Source organism: Odocoileus virginianus, chromosome 3 (genome assembly GCF_023699985.2).
Source record: "Odocoileus virginianus isolate 20LAN1187 ecotype Illinois chromosome 3, Ovbor_1.2, whole genome shotgun sequence".
Taxonomy (NCBI): Eukaryota; Metazoa; Chordata; class Mammalia; order Artiodactyla; family Cervidae; genus Odocoileus; species Odocoileus virginianus.
The window spans coordinates 20,456,645-20,475,796 of NC_069676.1; the positions used below are offsets into that span (position 1 = coordinate 20,456,645).

At 36.7% G+C, this 19,152-nt stretch overlaps 1 protein-coding gene across 2 annotated transcripts in view; it reads left to right on the plus strand.

Annotated features, from left to right (window-relative positions):
* Positions 1 to 16,113, plus strand: part of FNIP1 (folliculin interacting protein 1) — a 131,521-nt gene extending 115,408 nt beyond the window's left edge. For both annotated transcript variants that reach the window (XM_020900698.2, XM_020900706.2), the window contains 2 exons: positions 11,520 to 11,635; positions 13,371 to 16,113. In XM_020900698.2, coding sequence (XP_020756357.1) covers positions 11,520 to 11,635; positions 13,371 to 13,449 — 195 coding nt within the window. In that variant the 3' untranslated portion in view covers positions 13,450 to 16,113. The remainder of the gene's footprint in view (positions 1 to 11,519; positions 11,636 to 13,370) is intronic.
* The last annotated feature ends 3,039 nt before the right edge of the window (positions 16,114 to 19,152 follow it).

Below are 19,152 nucleotides of genomic sequence, written 5' to 3' on the forward strand. Positions count from 1 at the left end.
CCTACAAATTCATCGAAAGAACATTTGAACGCTGAGCAAATTTCACAAAACAACTTCTGATCGCTAGCAGAGGACATCAGGCGCCCAGAAAAGCAGTCCATTGTCTTCAAAGGGAGGTAGGACAAAATATAAAAGATAAAAAGGGAGTCAAAAGAGCAATGGACGGAGACCCGTCCCGGGAAGGGAGTCTTAATAGAGGAAGTTTCCAATCACCAGGAAACCCTCGCACTGGCGGGACTGGGGGAAAGTTTTCGGCAATCTAACTGGGAGGAAAAATTAAGGCCCACAGATTATGTGCCTAAAAGCAACTCCCAGCAGAAAAGTACCCCAGACGCTCGCACCCGCCAGCAACAAACGGGGGCGGCACGGAGAGGAGCGGGCGGCATTGCTTAGGGTAAGGACCGGCCCGAAGACGCTGAGAGCAATCGGAGGGAGCTTTTTTTTAAACGGTGGGACAAAATTAACCGGCTGGAACACACTGCCTGTGGTTCGCAAAACAAAGGGACTTAGAAAGTCCTGAGAAGAGCCGGCCCATCCCCGCTGGAGGTAGGAGGCAGGGGGAAGGGGAAAAGGGCAAACTCAGCCCCTGAGAAGCCACCCCCTCCCACACTGCAAACAGGCCCCGGTTCCTATATAAAGACTTCCTGAGACCCGACTGGCGGCGCGCTGGGGCCGCGCGCTGGGTCCATGGAGGGGAAAAGCGCGCTGTACCCGGGGAGAGTGCGCCCAAGCCTCTGGCTGCCTGGGCCGCTCGACGCGGAGGGAAAAGGCGCGCTGCACCCAGGGACAGTACGCCCAAGCCCCTGGCTGCCTGGGCCGCTTGACGCGGAGGGAAAAGGCGCGCTGCACCCAGGGAGAGTACGCCCAAGCCCCTGGCTGCCTGAACCGCTCAGGCCAGTAAAGGCACAAAACGCAGGCACAATGAAATCCGCGCTTTGGTGGAGTACCCGAAAACTGGAACTGAACTCAACGCAGGGCCCGCTCCATATAGAGCAGCCGGGAACCTGAGCAGTGTAGACCGGGAAAGCACTGACACCCGTGGGCGGGGCAAACCCAGTGTGGCCGGTGAGTGCTAGCCACACGGAGCGGTATCTGTCTGCAGCGCCCCGCCCTCCCAGTAGCAGGACTGAACTGAACTAGGGAACCTAAATAAGAGATCACCTCCGCCCGCCTGTGTCAGGGCGGAAATTAGACACCGAAGAGAAGCCAAAATAAACAAAGGGAACTGCTTCAGAAAGGACCTGTGCAACAGATTAAAATCCCTGAAGGTAACACAGACTACACCGGAAGGGGCCTATAGATATCTAGATGTGTAAGCTGGAAAGAGGAGCTATCTGAAACTGAACTGAATCTACACTGACCGCAACAACTCCAGAGAAATTCCTAGATATATATGTTTTTTTTTTAATTTAAAAAAAAAAAAAAAAACTTTTTTTTTCTTTCCTTTTTTTTTATTTTTTATTTTTTCTCTTTTATTTTCTTTTAAAATTCCCTATTACTCTCCCATTACTCAACTTTCATTTTCATATATTTTTACGGTTTTTTTAATAAGGAAAAAAAATTCTTTTTTTTTTATTTTCTTCTTTTTCTCTTCTATTTCCTTTTAAGTCCTCTAATACTCCTCTATTATTCCTTAATTTTCATTTTCATTTCACTATAACCTTGCCAAAAAAAAAGAGAGAGACCCTATTTTTAAACCAAACTTCATATACATTTCTTAATTTTTTTGTGTTTTTGTTTTTAAATATTGTATTTCAAAGAGTCTAACCTCTACACTAGATTTTTAATCTTTGTTTTTCAGTATGTGATATAAATTTTGGACATATAAGAATCCAATATTCAGTTCCGGTTTCTATTCAGGAGTGTGGTGATTACTCCCCCACTTTTGACTCTCTGTTTTCTACCTCAGAACACCTCTATTTCCTCCTTTCCCCTTCTCTTCCCAATCCAATTCTGTGAATCTTTGTGGGTGTCTGGGCTACAGAGAACACTTTGGGAACAGATAACTGCGTATATCTGTCTCTCTCCTCTTGAGTCCCCCTTTTCTCCTCCTGCTCACCTCTATCTCCTTCCTCCCTCTCCTATTCATGTAACTCTGTGAATCTCTCTGGTTGTCTCTCATGGTGGAGAATCTTTTCACCATTAATCTAGAAGTTTTATTATCAGTGCTGTATAGTTGGAGAAGTCTTGAGACTATTGGAAGAATAAAACTGAAATCCAGAGGCAGGAGACATAAGCCCAAAACCTGAGAAAACCAGAAAACTCCTGACTACACGGAACATTAAGGAATAAGAGACCATCCAAAAGCCTCCATACCTACACTAAAACCAACCACCACCCAAGAGCCAGTAAGCTCTAGTACAAAACATACCATGCAAATTCTTTAGCAATGCAGGCACATAGACCTGAGTGTCAACATACAGGCTCTCCAAAGTCACACCTAACACAAAGACCCATCGCAAAACTCATTACTGGACACGCCATTGCACTCCAGAGAGAAGAAATCCAATTCCACGCACCAGAACGCTGACACAAGCTTCCCTAACCAGGAAACCTTGACAAACCAATCGTCCAGCCCCACCCACTGGGTGAAACCTCCACAATAAAAAGGAACCACAGACGACAGGAATACAGAAAGCCCACTCCAGACACAGCAATCTAAACAAGATGAAAAGGCAGAGAAATACCCAACAGGTAAAGGAACATGAAAAAAGCCCACCAAGTCAAACAAAAGAGGAGGAAATAGGGAATCTACCTGAAAAAGAATTTAGAATAATGATAATAAAAGTGATCCAAAATCTTGAAAACAAAATGGAGTTACAAATAAATAGTCTGGAGACAAAGATTGAGAAGATGCAAGAAAGGTTTAACAAGGACCTAGAAGAAATTAAAAAAAGGTCAATTAAAAATTAATAATGAAATAAATGAGATGAAAAACACTCTGGAGGGAACCATGAGTAGAATAACAGAGACAGAAGATAGGATAAGTGAGTTAGAAGATAAAATGGTGGAAATAAATGAAGCAGAGAGGAAAAAAGAAAAAAGAATCAAAAGAAATGAGGACAACCTCAGGGACCTCTGGGACAATGTGAAACGCCCCAACATTCGAATCATAGGAGTCCCAGAAGAAGAAGACAAAAAGAAAGGCCATGAGAAGTTACTCGAGGAGATAATAGCTGAAAACTTCCCCTAAAATGGGGAAGGAAATAGCCACCCAAGTCCAAGAAACCCAGAGAGTCCCAAACAGGATAAACCCAAGGCGAAACACCCCAAGACACATATTAATCAAATTAACAAAGATCAAACACAAAGATGAAATATTAAAAGCAGCAAGGGAGAAACAACAAATAACACACAAAGGGATTCCCATAAGGATAACAGCTGATCTATCAATAGAAACCCTTCAGGCCAGAAGGGAATGGCAGGACATACTTCAAGTAATGAAAGAGAATAACCTACAACCTAGATTACTGTACCCAGCAAGGATCTCATTCAGATATGAAGGAGAACTCAAAAGCTTTACAGACAAGCAAAAGCTGAGAGAATTCACCACCACCAAACCAATTCTTCAACAAATACTAAAGGATCTTCTCTAGATACGAAACACAGAAAGGTGGTATAAACGTGAACCCCAAACAATAAAATAAATGGCAACGGGACCATACCTATGAATAATTACCTTAAATGTAAATGGGTTGAATGCCCCAACCAAAAGACAAAGGCTTGCTGAATGGATACAAAAGCAAGACCCCTATATATGCTGTCTACAAGGGACCCACCTCAAAACAAGGGACACATACAGACTAAAAGTGAAGGGCTGGAAATAAATATATTCCACGCAAAGGGAGACCAAAAGAAAGCAGGAGTCGCAATACTCATATCAGATAAAATAGACTTTCAAATAAAGGCTGTGAAAAGAAACAAAGATGTACACTACATAATGATCAAAGGATCAATCCAAGAAGAAGATATAACAATTATAAATATATATGCACCCAACATAGGAGCACCGCAATATGTAAGGCAAACACTAACGAGTATGAAAGAGGAAATTAATAGTAACACAATAATAGTGGGAGACTTTAATACCCCACTCACAACTATGGATAGATCAACTAAACAGAAAATGAACAAGGAAGCACAAACTTTAAAGGACACAATGGACCACCTAGACCTTATTGACATCTATAGGACGTTTCACCCCAAAACAATCAACTTCACCTTTTTCTCAAGTGCACACGGAACCTTCTCCAGAATAGATCACATCCTGGGCCATAAATCTAGTCTTGACAAATTCAAGAAAATTGAAATCATTCCAGTCATCTTTTCTGACCACAGTGCAGTAAGATTAGATCTCAATTACAGGAAAAAAATTATTAAAAATTCAAACATATGGAGGCTAAACAACATGCTTCTGAATAACCAACAAATCATAGAAGAAATCAAAAAAGAAATCAAAATATGCATAGAAATGAATGAAACTGAAAACAGAACAACCCAAAACCTATGGGACACTGTAAAAGCAGTGCTAAGGGGAAGATTCATAGCATTACAGACCTACCTCAAGAAACAAGAAAAAAGTCAAATAAATAGCCTAACTCTACACCTAAAGCAACTAGAGAAGGAAGAAATGAAGAACCCCAGGGTTAGTAGAAGGAAAGAAATCTTAAAAATTAGGGCAGAAATAAATGCAAAAGAAACTAAAGAGATCATAGCAAAAATTAACAAAGCTAAAAGCTGGTTTTTTGAAAAAATAAGCAAAATTGACAAACCATTAGCAAGACTCATTAAGAAACAAAGGGAGAAGAACCAAATTAACAAAATTAGAAATGAAAATGGAGAGATCACAACAGACAACACTGAAATACAAAGGATCATAAGAGACTACTACCAGCAGCTCTATGCCAATAAAATGGACAACTTGGAAGAAATGGACAAGTTCTTAGAGAAGTATAACTTTCCAGACTGAATCAGGAAGAAATAGAAGATCTTAACAAACCCATCACAAGCAAGGAAATCGAAACTGTAATCAGAAATCTTTCAGCAAACAAAAGCCCAGGACCAGATGGCTTTGCAGCTGAATTCTACCAAAAATTTAGAGAAGAGCTAACACCTATCTTACTCAAACTCTTCCAGAAAATTGCAGAAGGTAAACTTCCAAACTCTATGAGGCCACCATCACCCTAATTCCAAAACCAGACAAAGATGCCACAAAAAAATAAAACTACAGGCCAATAACACTGATGAACATAGATGCAAAAATCCTTAACAAAATTCTAGCAAACAGAATCCAACAACATATTAAAAAAATCATACACCATGACCAAGTGGGCTTTATCCCAGGAATGCAAGGATTCTTTAATATCCGCAAATCAATCAATGTAATACACCACATTAACAAATTGAAAGATAAAAACCATATGATTATCTCAATAGATGCAGAAAAAGCCTTTTCAACATGCATTTATGATTAAAACTCTCCAGAAAGCAGGAATAGAAGGAACATACCTCAACATAATAAAAGCTATATATAACAAACCCACAGCAAGCATCACCCTCAATGGTGAAAAATTGAAAGCATTTCCCCTGAAATCAGGAACAGGACAAGGGTGCCCACTCTCACCACTACTATTCAACATAGTTTTGGAAGTGTTGGCCACAGCAATCAGGGCAGAAAAAGAAGTAAAAGGAATCCAGATAGGAAAAGAAGAAGTGAAACTCTCTCTGTTTGCAGATGACATGATCCTCTACATAGAAAACCCTAAAGACTCTACCATAAAATTACTAGAGCTAATCAACGAATACAGTAAAGTTGCAGGATATAAAATTAACACACAGAAATCTCTTGCATTCCTATACACTAACAGTGAGAAAACAGAAAGAGAAATTAAGGAAACGATACCATTCACCATTGCAACAAAAAGAATAAAATACTTAGGAGTATATCTACCTAAAGAAACAAAAGACCTATATATAGAGAACTAAAACACTGATGAAAGAAATCAAAGAGGACACAAACAGATGGAGAAATATACCGTGTTCATGGATTGGAAGAATCAATATTGTCAAAATGGCTATACTACCCAAAGCAATCTATAGATTCAATGCAATCCCTATCAAACTACCAACGGTATTTTTCACAGAACTAGAGCAAATAATTTCACAATTTGTATGGAAATACAAAAAACCTCGAATAGCCAAAGTAACCTTGAGAAAGAAGAATGGAACTGGAGGAATCAACCTGCCTGACTTCAGACTATACTACAAAGCCACAGTCATCAAGACAGTATGGTACTGGCACAAAGACAGAAATATAGATCAATGGAACAGAATAGAAAGCCCAGAGATAAATCCACGAACCTATGGTCACCTTAACTTTTACAAAGGAGGCAAGGATATACAATGGAAAAAAGACAAGCTGTTTAATAAGTGGTGCTGGGAAAACTGGTCAACCACCTGTAAAAGAATGAAACTAGAACACTTTCTAACACCATACACAAAAATAAACTCAAAATGGATTAAAGATCTAAATGTAAGACCAGAAACTATCAAACTCCTAGAGGAGAACATAGGCAAGACACTCTCCGACATAAATCACAGCAGGATCCTCTATGACCCACATCCCAGAATTTTAGAAACAAAAGCAAAAACAAACAAATGGGACCTAATGAAACTTAAAAGCTTTTGCACAACAAAGGAAACTATGAGCAAGGTGAAAAGACAGCCCTCAGATTGGGAGAATATAATAGCAAATGAAGCAACAGACAAAGGATTAATCTCAAAAATATACAAGCAACTCCTGCAGCTCAACTCCAGAAAAATAAATGACCCAATCAAAAAATGGGCCAAAGAACTAAACAGACATTTCTCCAAAGAAGACATACAGATGGCTAACAAACACATGAAAAGATGCTCAACATCACTCATTATCAGAGAAATGCAAATCAAAACCACAATGAGGTACCATTATATGCCAGTCAGGATGGCTGCTATCCAAAAGTCTACAAGCAATAAATGCTGGAGTGGGTGTGGAGAAAAGGGAACCCTCTTACACTGTTGGTGGGAATGCAAATTAGTACAGCCACTATGGAAAACAGTGTGGAGATTCCTTAAAAAGCTGGAAATGGAACTGCCATATGACCCAGCAATACCACTTCTAGGCATACACAATGAGGAAACCAGATCTGAAAGAGACACGTGCACCCCAATGTTCATCGCAGCACTGTTTATAATAGCCAGGACATGGAAGCAACCTAGATGCCCATCAGCAGACGAATGGATGAGGAAGCTGTGGTACATATACACCATGGAATATTACTCAGCCATTAAAAAGAATTCATTTGAATCAGTTCTAATGAGATGGATGAAACTGGAGCCCATTATACAGAGCGAAGTAAGCCAGAAAGATAAAGACCATTACAGTATACTAACACATATATATGGAATTTAGAAAGATGGTAACGATAACCCTATATGCAAAAAAAGAAAAAGAGACTCACATGTGTAGAACAGACTTGTAGACTCTGTGGGAGAAGGTGAGGGTGGGATGTTTCAAGAGAGCAGCATCGAAACATGTATATTATCTAGGGTGAAACAGATCACCAGCCCAGGTTGGGTGCATGAGACAAGTGCTCGGGCCTGGTGCACTGGGAAGACCCAGAGGGATCCGGTGGAGAGGGAAGTGGGAGGGGTCCCGGGATGGGGAATACATGTAAATCCATGGCTAATTCATTTCAATGTATGACAAAAACCACTGCAATGTTGTAAAGTAATTAGCCTCCAAATAATAAAAATAAATGGAAAAAAAAAATAAATGGTTCATATTATGTAGAAAAAAAAAATCAATATGTGAAGCCTGCAATGTGATACTTTTGAGAAGTAATTGGGGTTAGATTAGGTTATAAGAGTGGGACTCTCATTATGGGATCAGTGACCTTATAAGAAGAAGAAGAGAGAGATTCCACTTGCTCTTCCATGTGAGGACACAGGGAGAAGGGAGCCATCTGCCAGCCAGGAAGAGAGGTCTCACTAAAACTCAGCCATGCTGGCATGCAGATATCAGACTCTCAGTTTCCAGAACTGTGAGAAAATAATTTTCTGTTATTTAGGCCATTGAGTCTGTGGTACTTTGTTGTTGCAATTCAAACTAAGACAGAAAGGAATATGTATGTGTACTTGTCTGTATAGTGTATATGATTTCTGCAGTACCTGGCGTAGAATTATGTGAAGTAATGACATGTAACAAGCCCTAAGCTCTGTTCAGAATGCCAGTGCGTTGTGTATCCTCATTTTCATATTAGGACTTCTGATGATCATTTTAAAAAAAAATTTTTAAATTAAGTATTTATTTATTTATTTGGCTGTGCCAAGTCTTAGTTGCAATATTTGGGATTTAGTTCCCTCACCAAGGATTGAACCCAGGGCCCCTGCACTGGGAGTGTGGAGTTTTAGACACTGAACCACCAAGGAGGTCCCTGGATGGTCCTTTTTTATAACACTGGTAACCTTTTTCTGAAGATGCCATTTCAAAGATTTCAAGGTTCTTTCCTTTTTTGGTTAGGAGAGCTGTAATACAGCATAGTGAAAAACCTTTGTAGATCAGCATAACAAAAGCTATATATGACAGGCCCATATAAGACTCACTGGCATTATACTCAGTGATTAAAGACTAATAAAAGTTTTATCCTTAAGAACAGGGAGAAGATGTGGTTGTTCACCTGCACCACTTTTATTCAACGTAGTATTGGAAAGTCCTAATCAGAGCAGTTAGGCAGGAAAAGAAGCAAAAGGTATCCAAATTGAAAAAAAAAAAAAGAAATAAAACTATCTCTGTTTGCAGATATGATCTTATACATAGGAAACTAAGATTCCACCAAAAAACCCTGACAGAGTTAATAAATGAATTTAGCAAAGATGCAAGATAAATCAGCATGCAAAGATAGCTGCATTTACGTATGCTAGGAATGAAGTCTTGAAGAAGAAATGAAGAAGGCAATTACAGTAGCATTAGAAGAATAAATTACTTAGGAATATATTTCACCAAGGAGGCAAAAGACTTCTACCTTGAAAACTACAAAACATCTCTGATAGAAATTAAAGACAAATAAAGTCATTTCACATTGTTTGGAAGACTTAGTATTATTAAGATGATAGCACCAAGAATGAAGCTGGGGGACTCACTTCTTCTAATTTTAAAACTTTATACAAAGGGACAGTAATCAAAACAGTGTGGTAGTATCAGAAGGATAGACATATAGACCAATTGATTATAGTATCCCCCAAATAAACCCTATATGGTCAATCGATTTTTGACAAGGAAGCCAAGACTATTCAAAAGAGAAAGGAGTCTTCGCAGCAAATCCTACTGAGAAAACTGGATGTGTCCATGTCCCTGGAGATGGGAAAGGCTACCCACTCCAGTATTCCGGCCTAGAGAAAACTGGATATCCACATGCAAAAGAATGAAGTTGAACTGTTACTTTATGCCATTAACAAAAATGAACTTTAACTTAAATCTAAACTTAAACCTAAAGTTAAAAGAAAACCCACCTAAATTTAAATATTAAACCAGAAAACTCTCTAAAGAAAATATAGGGGATAATCTTCATGATACTGGATTTAGCAGTGATTCCTTGGACCTGGCATCAAAAGGACAGACAGTAAAGGAAAAATAGATAAATTGTGGTTTCATCAAGCTGAAAAACTTGTGTATCAGCAGAGGGAAAAGACAGTTGACAGGACAGGAGAAAATGTTTACTAATCATGCATCTGAAAAGAGATTGATATCCAGAATATATAGAGAACTCCTACAACTCAGCAAAGAAACAACTCAAAAAATAGTCAAAAGGACATGAGTAGACACTTCTCTAAAGAAGTTACACAAATAGCCAATAAACAGATGAGAATATATTCAACATCCATTAGTTATTAGGAAAGTGAAACTCAAAACTACATTGAAATACCATTTCATACCCATAGGATGGTTTTGATCAAACAAACCCCCAAAAGAACTAATATTGAATACAGAGAAATCAGAACTCTTATGCATTGCTGGTGGAAATGTAAAATGGTGTAGCTGCTGTGGAAACAGTTTGGCAATTCCTCAAAAAGTTTAACATTGTATTGTCATGTGGTCTAGCAGGTCTGCTTCTATGTTTATAATCAAAATAATTGAAAGCGGGGACTGAGCAGTTGTTCCCTATTTTTCACAGCAGTATTACTTGCAATTCACAATATTGGAAACAACTCTTGTCCATCAGTAAATGATGTGTAATACATAGAATGGAATATTTCAGCTATAAAGAGGGAGAAAATTCTGATACATGATACAGCAGGGTGAAACATTATGCTAAGTGAAATAAGCAAAATACAAAAAGACAGATATTGTGTGGTCCCAGTTATATTAAGGTGTCTGCAATAGGCGTGTTCATAGAAACAGAATAGATAGATTATTGGGAGTCGGGGGAAGGAGGGCATAAAGGGTTATTGTGTACTGGATGTAGAGTTTCTGTTTGGGATAATGAAAAAGTTCCGGAAATGGATAGTGATGACAGTATACAACATTGTGAATATACTTAATAACATTGAATTGTGTGCCTAACAGTAGGTAATAGGGTAAATTGTGTGTGTGTATGAATACTATTATTAACATATGTTTTATAGATACTTTCCTTTTCACTTACGGCATTTTCAGTCTACATGAGCATTATATTAATACTACCAAAAATATACCACAAAAGAATGTGTGTCAAGAAACCTATTCAGTTTTTTTTTTCCTGAAGAAAAAGAAAATGTGTTTTTATTAGGAGCTTTAACAGCAGCCAGTTTTCATACAAGAGAAATACTCTGCAAGAATTTAGTATCTTAGCACCTACACCTCATGCTTTTTCTCATACATACATACCAACAATTCACATGAAAAAACACTTATTTTAGTGACTTATGCAAATTAATTGACAAGGAACAAAATGTATATGTTTTAGTTTTTTAATATTGCAGCCAAGAAACATTTCTTCTAGTGAGGCCTACAGAGCATTCTCTATGAGTTGCTGGAAATTTTTTTCTTTTGCTTTCCATAGGAGAATGCAGCCTTCTAATGTAAATACATTTGAAGTATATTAATTTATAAGAGTTACAGTTATCAAATTTGGAATAAAAACTTATTTTTCAAAGTGCTGGATATGGATGGTGGTGATAAGTTGTATAACCTTTTGAATGTACTTAATGCCTCTCAGTTATATAAAGTAGTTAAAATGGTAACTCTTATATTTAAAATGGTTAAGTTAATATTATATGTAATTTACCACATTAAAAAATAACTCTGTAGAATCTAAATCTTTGATTCAAGCCAGTGAGTTTACACTCCTTTAGCTAATATTGCATGTTTTCAAAATATGCTCCAAATTTTAGATTATGTTGAAATAGCTAAGTAGAATTGTCAAAGTATAATGCTTTGGAATTTGCCATTCCTCTGAGTTGTGCATTTTCTGACCTCGTTCTTGGTTCCCTCCTAACTGCAGTGTGTAATGCATCTTGAAGACCGGTTACAGGAGCTGTACTTCAAGAGCAAAATGCTGTCTGAGTACCTGAGGGGGCAGATGCGTGTTCATGTCAAGGAACTGGGAGTGGTTCTAGGGTACGTTCCTGATTTCTTCTCTGGCTTTGCTTTCTCATTGCACTGTCTTTATTTAGGACAGGAACATTCATCAGAATTGCCTTTTTCTTTTTAAATTGTTGTCTTGTTAGAAGCTGTACAGTATTATCATCTGGGTTGCACTTTACAGTATAAAAGCAGAACCTTGTCTTGGACTGATGTGAAAGGCATTTGCCCTGTCATCCAGATGAACTGATTGAAAAAGTAATGGCACTCTGTGGTTGGTGGTATATTATCTACATATTTATTGCTCCTTCTCCATTTTTTATATATTATGTCTTAATACTCTGCAGTTTTCCTGGGAAGAAGCCAGTTATGTAAAATCCTAACTGAAGGACAAAGAGGAAATTGGTAGGAGTCATAGTATAGCCCCTTTCATTGCGTTCTGTGGCCACTTTTTGTGTGTGTGTGTGTGCGCGCGCGCGCATGTGCAGGTGCAGGTGCATGAATTATTTCTTGAAGTGCTGGTTGAATAAATTAAAACAAGCTAGAACTTTTGTCTAGTTTTAGCTTTCAAGAAGGGAGAAACAGTCAATATTGAGTTACTACTGTATGTCTGAAACCAGATTAAATTCTTTCATTAATATTATTCCTTAGTATCCAGATTGGAAATGATTCTCTGTGTGTGAAGCTTTTCATTTTATAAAAGTTTAAACTAATTTTTAAGGTAATGTATATACAGTGTACATGAATTTTGACATAAAGTGAAAAGTAAGTTGTATCATCTTTTCCACAACTTCTGTTTCCATCCAAACAGTTAGTGAATTGTTTCTTACAGAATTTTTAAATGTGTAGGGTTAAAATTACAAATTAGTTTATACCCTGTTTGCAACTTGCCTTTTAATGAATCTTGAATGTTTGTTCATTTAAGCACATACCACACATACTGGTTAAAGGCTATACTGCATTCCATTATGTGGTATTTAGATTATTTTCACTAGTTTGATATTACAGATAAGTGCTGGAATCAGTATAATTCTTTAAAGTTTATAGGATACATTATTTGAAGTAGGATTTTTGAATTAAAGGACATGTGTATTAAATTGTTGATAGATCTTGGTATTTATTTTGACAATTGTAAATTCTATTCAGAAAGTGTCAGAATAAATTCCCACAAACAATGGGAAACACACTCTTCCTACTACTTTTATCACCAAACTTTTTAATCTTTGCTAAGCTACTTGCTGAAAAATGAAATCTGATTTTATTCAGATTTATTCTCTAACCATGAGTGAGTCTACAAAATTTATTTTGATATTTATTGGCCAGTTTTCTTTTCCTGTACATTATTTGTGGTAGATTGTATTTTTAAGAGGCTTTCATTACTTCTTTCCAGTGAATCTTACTATAGAAACATTTGTATCCAGAACAATAGGGCTGCATACTGTCATTCTGTTATTATATAGTATTTCTTAGACATCATCACTTGCCTTACGCACGGTCCATCAGCAGCTCACTGAGATGGTTTTCTACATTTAAGACTTCGTTTCTGTTGCATTTCAGAGGTTTTCTTTTTAAAAAAAATTTTGGTTATGGTTTTTACTTATGGAAAAATTTATTTTCATTACCTTCAGCTCTCTTCCCCTTTTCATTTTGGCCATGGTGGCCAATGACCTTGATTGGAGATGTATAGTGACCTTACAGGTAGCAGTCTTTGCCTGTAGGACTTATGTACTGGGTATAGAAAACCTGAACTGAGATTTTTTTTTAATTTCAGGATTGAATCCAGTGATCTTCCTCTCTTGGCTGCTGTAGCAAGCACTCACTCCCCGTATGTTGCTCAGATACTACTTTAACATAAAGGCTGTTGGAAATTAACTTCAGTGAAAAGTTAAGTAGAAACCAAGGAAGCAGTCACAACATGCATTTATGGCAATTTTTTTTCTCTGTCAGACTTTCATCTGAATGAATCAGTCACCTTGGTATTCTGCATTGCAGTGCATATCATGTCACCATTGGATGACTTTTTCATTTTGATTGGACTTTTGGATGGTGGTAGATTTTTAACCAAGTGAAACTAAAAAAGCATTTGGGGGAAAAGCATTTGAAGAAGCCACATTGTAACTTAGAAGTTTCTATAAAATGAGTAACATTGAAGAATTTGATTATGATCACTACAGTCTTGCCAGAGCTCATAAGTAACAACAGATATCTCACTAAATGGCCCGGAAGTAGTCATTTCAGTCGTTTTCTTTGTTTCTAAGGTACAGAGATCTGTAAAGTTGTGTTTGTTTTTTGTTTGTTTGTTTTTCAATTCAAAATAGCTAATTTCTAAGTATTTCTCAAAGTATTTTAAACAACTTTTAATTAAAATAAACTCAGAATAAAGTGTATAAATTTGTGTTATGTTATCCACCCAAGTGTACATATGTATCTATTTTTTAAAAAGCCAGAGGTAGAAGTCCAAGATTGGTAAACATGCCTTTTTAAAGATATATTTTCAACTAGTAGTAATTGTATATAGTGTTGAAATATTACTTTCTGGTGATTTTTCTGTTTCACACACCCTAAAATATAAATAAAGCCAATCTCTTTTTAAGGTTGAGGAATGTAGATTCCCAAAATAAGAATACTACTTTATACGATTTGTTTTTTTTTAAGTATAAGCTAATTCTTATAAATGTTAATATTTAATATTTGCATCTAATTTAATAAATTGAAATTGGGATTAAAAATCACACCAAAGCATTGGCAGAAATAATACTATTTTCTTTAAAAGTGCTCAGGTAGCCGAGGCCCTTGGTTTTCGGTATCAAGCCCTTCTTTGAACCCATAGGAACTGAATATTTGTTTCACTGCTTCATAATATTCAATTTACACTAACAAACTCATTAATTCTTAAAATTTTATTTTCTCTAATAGTTCCTCCCTTCCAATAGCTAATTTTTTTCAAAGATTTCAACTTTTCAGTTGTAACTGTTTTTGTATATACTGGGGAGGGTTGTTTGTGAGAAAGGCTAATATGGAACCAAACTCTTGTAAGTAATGTAAATAGAAAGATGGGTAGATAAAGTTTTCAATATGCTCTACTACCTCAGTTTACTTGAAATACTACATTATATTAATAGTTTATCCTTTACTTATCTGGTCTCTAAGATGTTCTTAATGTAAGAAGTGAAACTGGTTTCTGCTTTCATGAACTATTTTCATCATAATTAGCTGATTAGCTTAAAACTGAAAACCACTTGCTTATTGTTACTAAGTATCTTTTGTATAATGCATCCATTCTTGCTATTTAAATTTTCAGTAATTAAGGAAATTTCTGTGGTTTATTTAGTTTTTGACCTCAAATTTATAGCATTGGGTCACATTTTACCTTGTTCTAATCTCCAGCTAGACTGAGATGAAATGGTTATTTTAATGGAATGTAAACCTGAAGTTGGTGTGCCTGCAGGCAGTTTGGCCCCTGATCCTATCAGCTGGTTTAGTTCCTGAGTCTCCCATGGGCGATTTGCTGTCAAAGAGTGTTCGTGAATATATTTTCATTGGCATAGTTTTTTTTTAGTCTATTCATTAAAGAAATTCTCTGATCTGTTGTTTGGAATTTTATGAATCAGTCTCTTTATCTGAATTCAGAATATGGAAAAGATCGTATGTGGGCCACTTACATTTTTTCTCATTATAGTTCAGGATACATAGCAGGTAGACAATGTCTGTTTTTGTGTCTTATTTTTAAAATTAATCATCAAATTATTCACAGTCCTATCAGAAATCTGTAATAAATTAGCATTTTGGAAATCTGGTTTTCAACAAATGGATGGCTCATGCTACTGTAATTCTTTAAGCTTTGTTTGGAAGGAAAAGCACTATGGTTTCTTATAGAATCATTAATCCCTACAGGATTCCTGAGTTTTATAATTTACCATCCTATAATTTTTGCTGTTTGTTATAGTTATTCTTTTATTACAGAAAACCCAAGGAATGAACTGCTACTTCTTTGAAGTATGGTCATTATGATGAATGTGAAAAGAATTTTGACTTTTCAAAACAATTTTTCAACTTCTTATGGTACAGACAGATATGTATTACACATTTTAAAAACCTGTATGTTGCAGCAGGAAATGAAAAAGGAATCTTTTACATTATAGATTTAAAACTAATTTTTCCTGTATATAAACTAATTGTTTTGATTTTAAATATTCCTGGCTTTTATTAATGTGTCTTAATTTTGAGTTTGAAAATGTTAAGTGCAATAAACATACTAGCACAGATTTCATTTTGTTGAAATTGGCATACACTGGGGATGATCACTTTAACAAAAACAGATTTTATACAATGCCTACTTCTGCTAGATGTCTTATGAGATTGTTTTGCTTTCTCTAAGTTATTTAGATGGTGGGAGATGTAAAATGTAAATACATGTTCCTTGTTCTGTATACATTTCTCAAATGTACACCTGTATTATAATAACCTCCCAGTTCTAGGGGATATTTGTGCAATAAATACACATGTCAATTTGATGGATGATGTTGGGTTTTTTTTCACATTTAATAAGGTATATGTAACATTGTAGACTCTATTGCCGGCCCATCTGGATTCTTTTCCCTAGTGTGACACCTCTAGGCAGGGACCTTGTTCATGATGTCCTCTAAGTTTGTCCTTCTCTAATCCAAAATTTCTGTATTGGTAATTTAGCTGAATCTACTTTATGAGGTGGTGAGAATCAAGTGAAATAATGAATATCAAGAGTTTACCTCAATGCTTGGCACACTCCAAATGCTCAGTAATGTTGGTATGTTGCTAGGTGGAGGAGGGCATGGCAACCCACTCCAGTACCCTTGCCTGGAGAATCCCCTTGGACAGAGGAGCCTCATGGAGTTGCCAAGAGTCAGACATGACTGAAGTGACTTTGCGCACATACAGCATGGTTACTAGGTAATCTGTACAGCCCATATCTATTTTATTGTGGGCAGAATTTACTATACATTCTTTTGAGTTAAAATATAGTAACCAAAAAATGTGGTATATTCTTATATTTAACCTAATTTTCATGATCACAAATTGGAAATTTGAAAACAACTGAGAATCATTTTAACACCTAGAAGAAGCCATGTAAAACCTGTTAAGAACATTGTATCTAATTAAAATTACTACTTACTTTAAAATTCCTATCTCAGACCAGAATGCTTCCAATTAGGATGTGGTGATAAATGTATTATAAAGCTATCTGAGATTTCTTTTATTTGTCTTTGCCATTGAAGGAGGTAGGGGTGGGATGGCAAGTGGAACCAAACATGAGCTGAAGGTGCACTGGGGGCTGGGGAATTGTAACTCTGAGTAAGAAGGATTTAGGCAGATAGAAAAGAGGGAAGTTGGAGAGTGTAGTGTTTCCTGTTGTTGCTTTATAGTTCAGACTGTGGACTTGACTATGTTTGTTCTAGACTTCCCTAAAGAAAGAAAATACTGGCAATCCAAAAGAGATTTTTTCCGAAGGTTTTTAAAGTTTTAAAAGAAATTAACAGATTTCTAAGTGGATGAAATTTCCATCCATTATTTTTTCAGGAGAACTTTTGGTCTTAAAACATATGCTCGGGTCATAGGCTCCTTTCTTGCCCACACCCCAGGACTTGGTCCTCTTATAACCTTTTCTTTAAAAGGAACTCTTCTTTTCATAAAAGTGTGAGCCTAGACTGATTCCTTTATCAGGTTGCAGACAGCTCTCTGCCCATGTTAATGCTATCTGACTAGACCTCCCATAAATAGACATGTATTTACTCTAAGGAGGATATTAAGTTGAAGAAGTTTGAAATTCCTTCCTTTCCAAGTAACCATTGTATCAAGGAGAGTCCCAAAACATGTGTTTATATTCACCCCAGCACTCAAGATTATTGATAAAAGCAGTGTTACCTAAATTTTCTGAAAGGGAATAACATTGTTGAAGTGTTGTGTAAATATAGGGAAGATAAGATACTATTATATTCTCAAGAAACTTGTGATGCCATTATTGTGTCACATTTGGTTCAGCACTCAGAAGTGTCTTTCACTGTTGGAATTAAGATGGGTCTGACTAGCCAGAACCTGAGTTAGTTTAAAGTATAGTTTTCAAACCTGGTTTCATGTGAGAAACACCTAGATGGTGCTTGGAAAGTATTTCTAGACCCCACCCTTAAAGATTCTTACTCAATGATAGAAAGTGACCTGGATTTAGGCCAGCAAGTGCTCTTATTTTCCCAATAGTAGTGACTCAGTCTCCCAGCATACCCCAAATGTTACTTCCTTATACCGTTCCAGGTCCTATTAAAACCAGTGCTGTTAACTTCTTTTTGTTGGTCTGCTGTTGTTCTGCAAAGATGGTAATATGATTGTGTATGCATTCAGTTTTGCATAATAGAGTAGTTGCCTAGCCAGACATAAGTCTTTTCCATAGGAGAGCAATCAAGTTCCTATCTTTGTAACAGCAAAATCCTCTCTTAATCACTTAGTCCTTAGATAGTTCCATTCATTTAGCAGATATTGATTGAACACTTGTTGTGTGCTAGACAGAGATCTGGGTGCCAGGAATAAGTCAGTAAATAACAAAGTTTCTCGTGCAGTTTACATATTTTCTGCTGGTGGAGGAGACAAAAATATTAAGCTGTCAGGTTGTGATAAGTATGACAAAAGTTAAGATTGGGTAGAGTTAAGCTGCTTTTTCTTTTTTTGAAGATTTTTGTTTCATAGCAAAGTTGTGTCTGACCCCATCGATTGTAGCCTGCCAGGCTCCTCTGTCCATGTCAAATTGTGTCTCTTTTGTGACCCCATGGACTGTAACCTGCCAGGCTCCTCTGTCCATGGGATTTTTCCAGGCAAGACTACTGGAGTGGGTGGCCATTTACTTTTCCAGGGGATCTTCTGAATCCAGGGATTGAACCTTCCATCTCCTGCATTGGCAGGCACATTCCTTACCACTGAGACACCAGGGAAGCAATATTTAACCATCTTAAAAGATTCAACCACCTAGAATTTAAGAACCATTATGTTTTCCTTTCAGACGGATGTTAATACTGGTGAATCCTGTCCTGGAGGTTGGCTTTTCTCTGAAGATAGTTGTTAGAGCTCTCACTCTTGTCTCTTCACCTTTTTTTCAGCATACCAAAGCATAATACAGGATGGTAAAGGACAACATAGACTTTGAAAATATGCTCAAATTTAGCTGTGTATAGTTACTATGGATATTAATATACTATTTTTACTGTTGCTGCCTTATCACAATAAAGTATATTAATAAGTATTTTTATAGACTTAATTCATTTTCCTTGTCAAGTACAAGATGAATATACACTATTGTAACCATCACTTAGATCAAGAAGTATGCATCCCTAAGTGGTATTCTTTAGATTTGCTTGTGTTTGAACTTTGTGTAGTGATACTCCATATTTTGGTTTTTTTTTTTTTCCTGTCAGCATTATGTTGGAGATTCATTCTTGTGCTATGGGGGTGGTATTACACTGAAAGAATATACAACATTTTACACATTCTATAATTGATGAACAAGTGGGTTATTCCAATTTTTGGCTAAT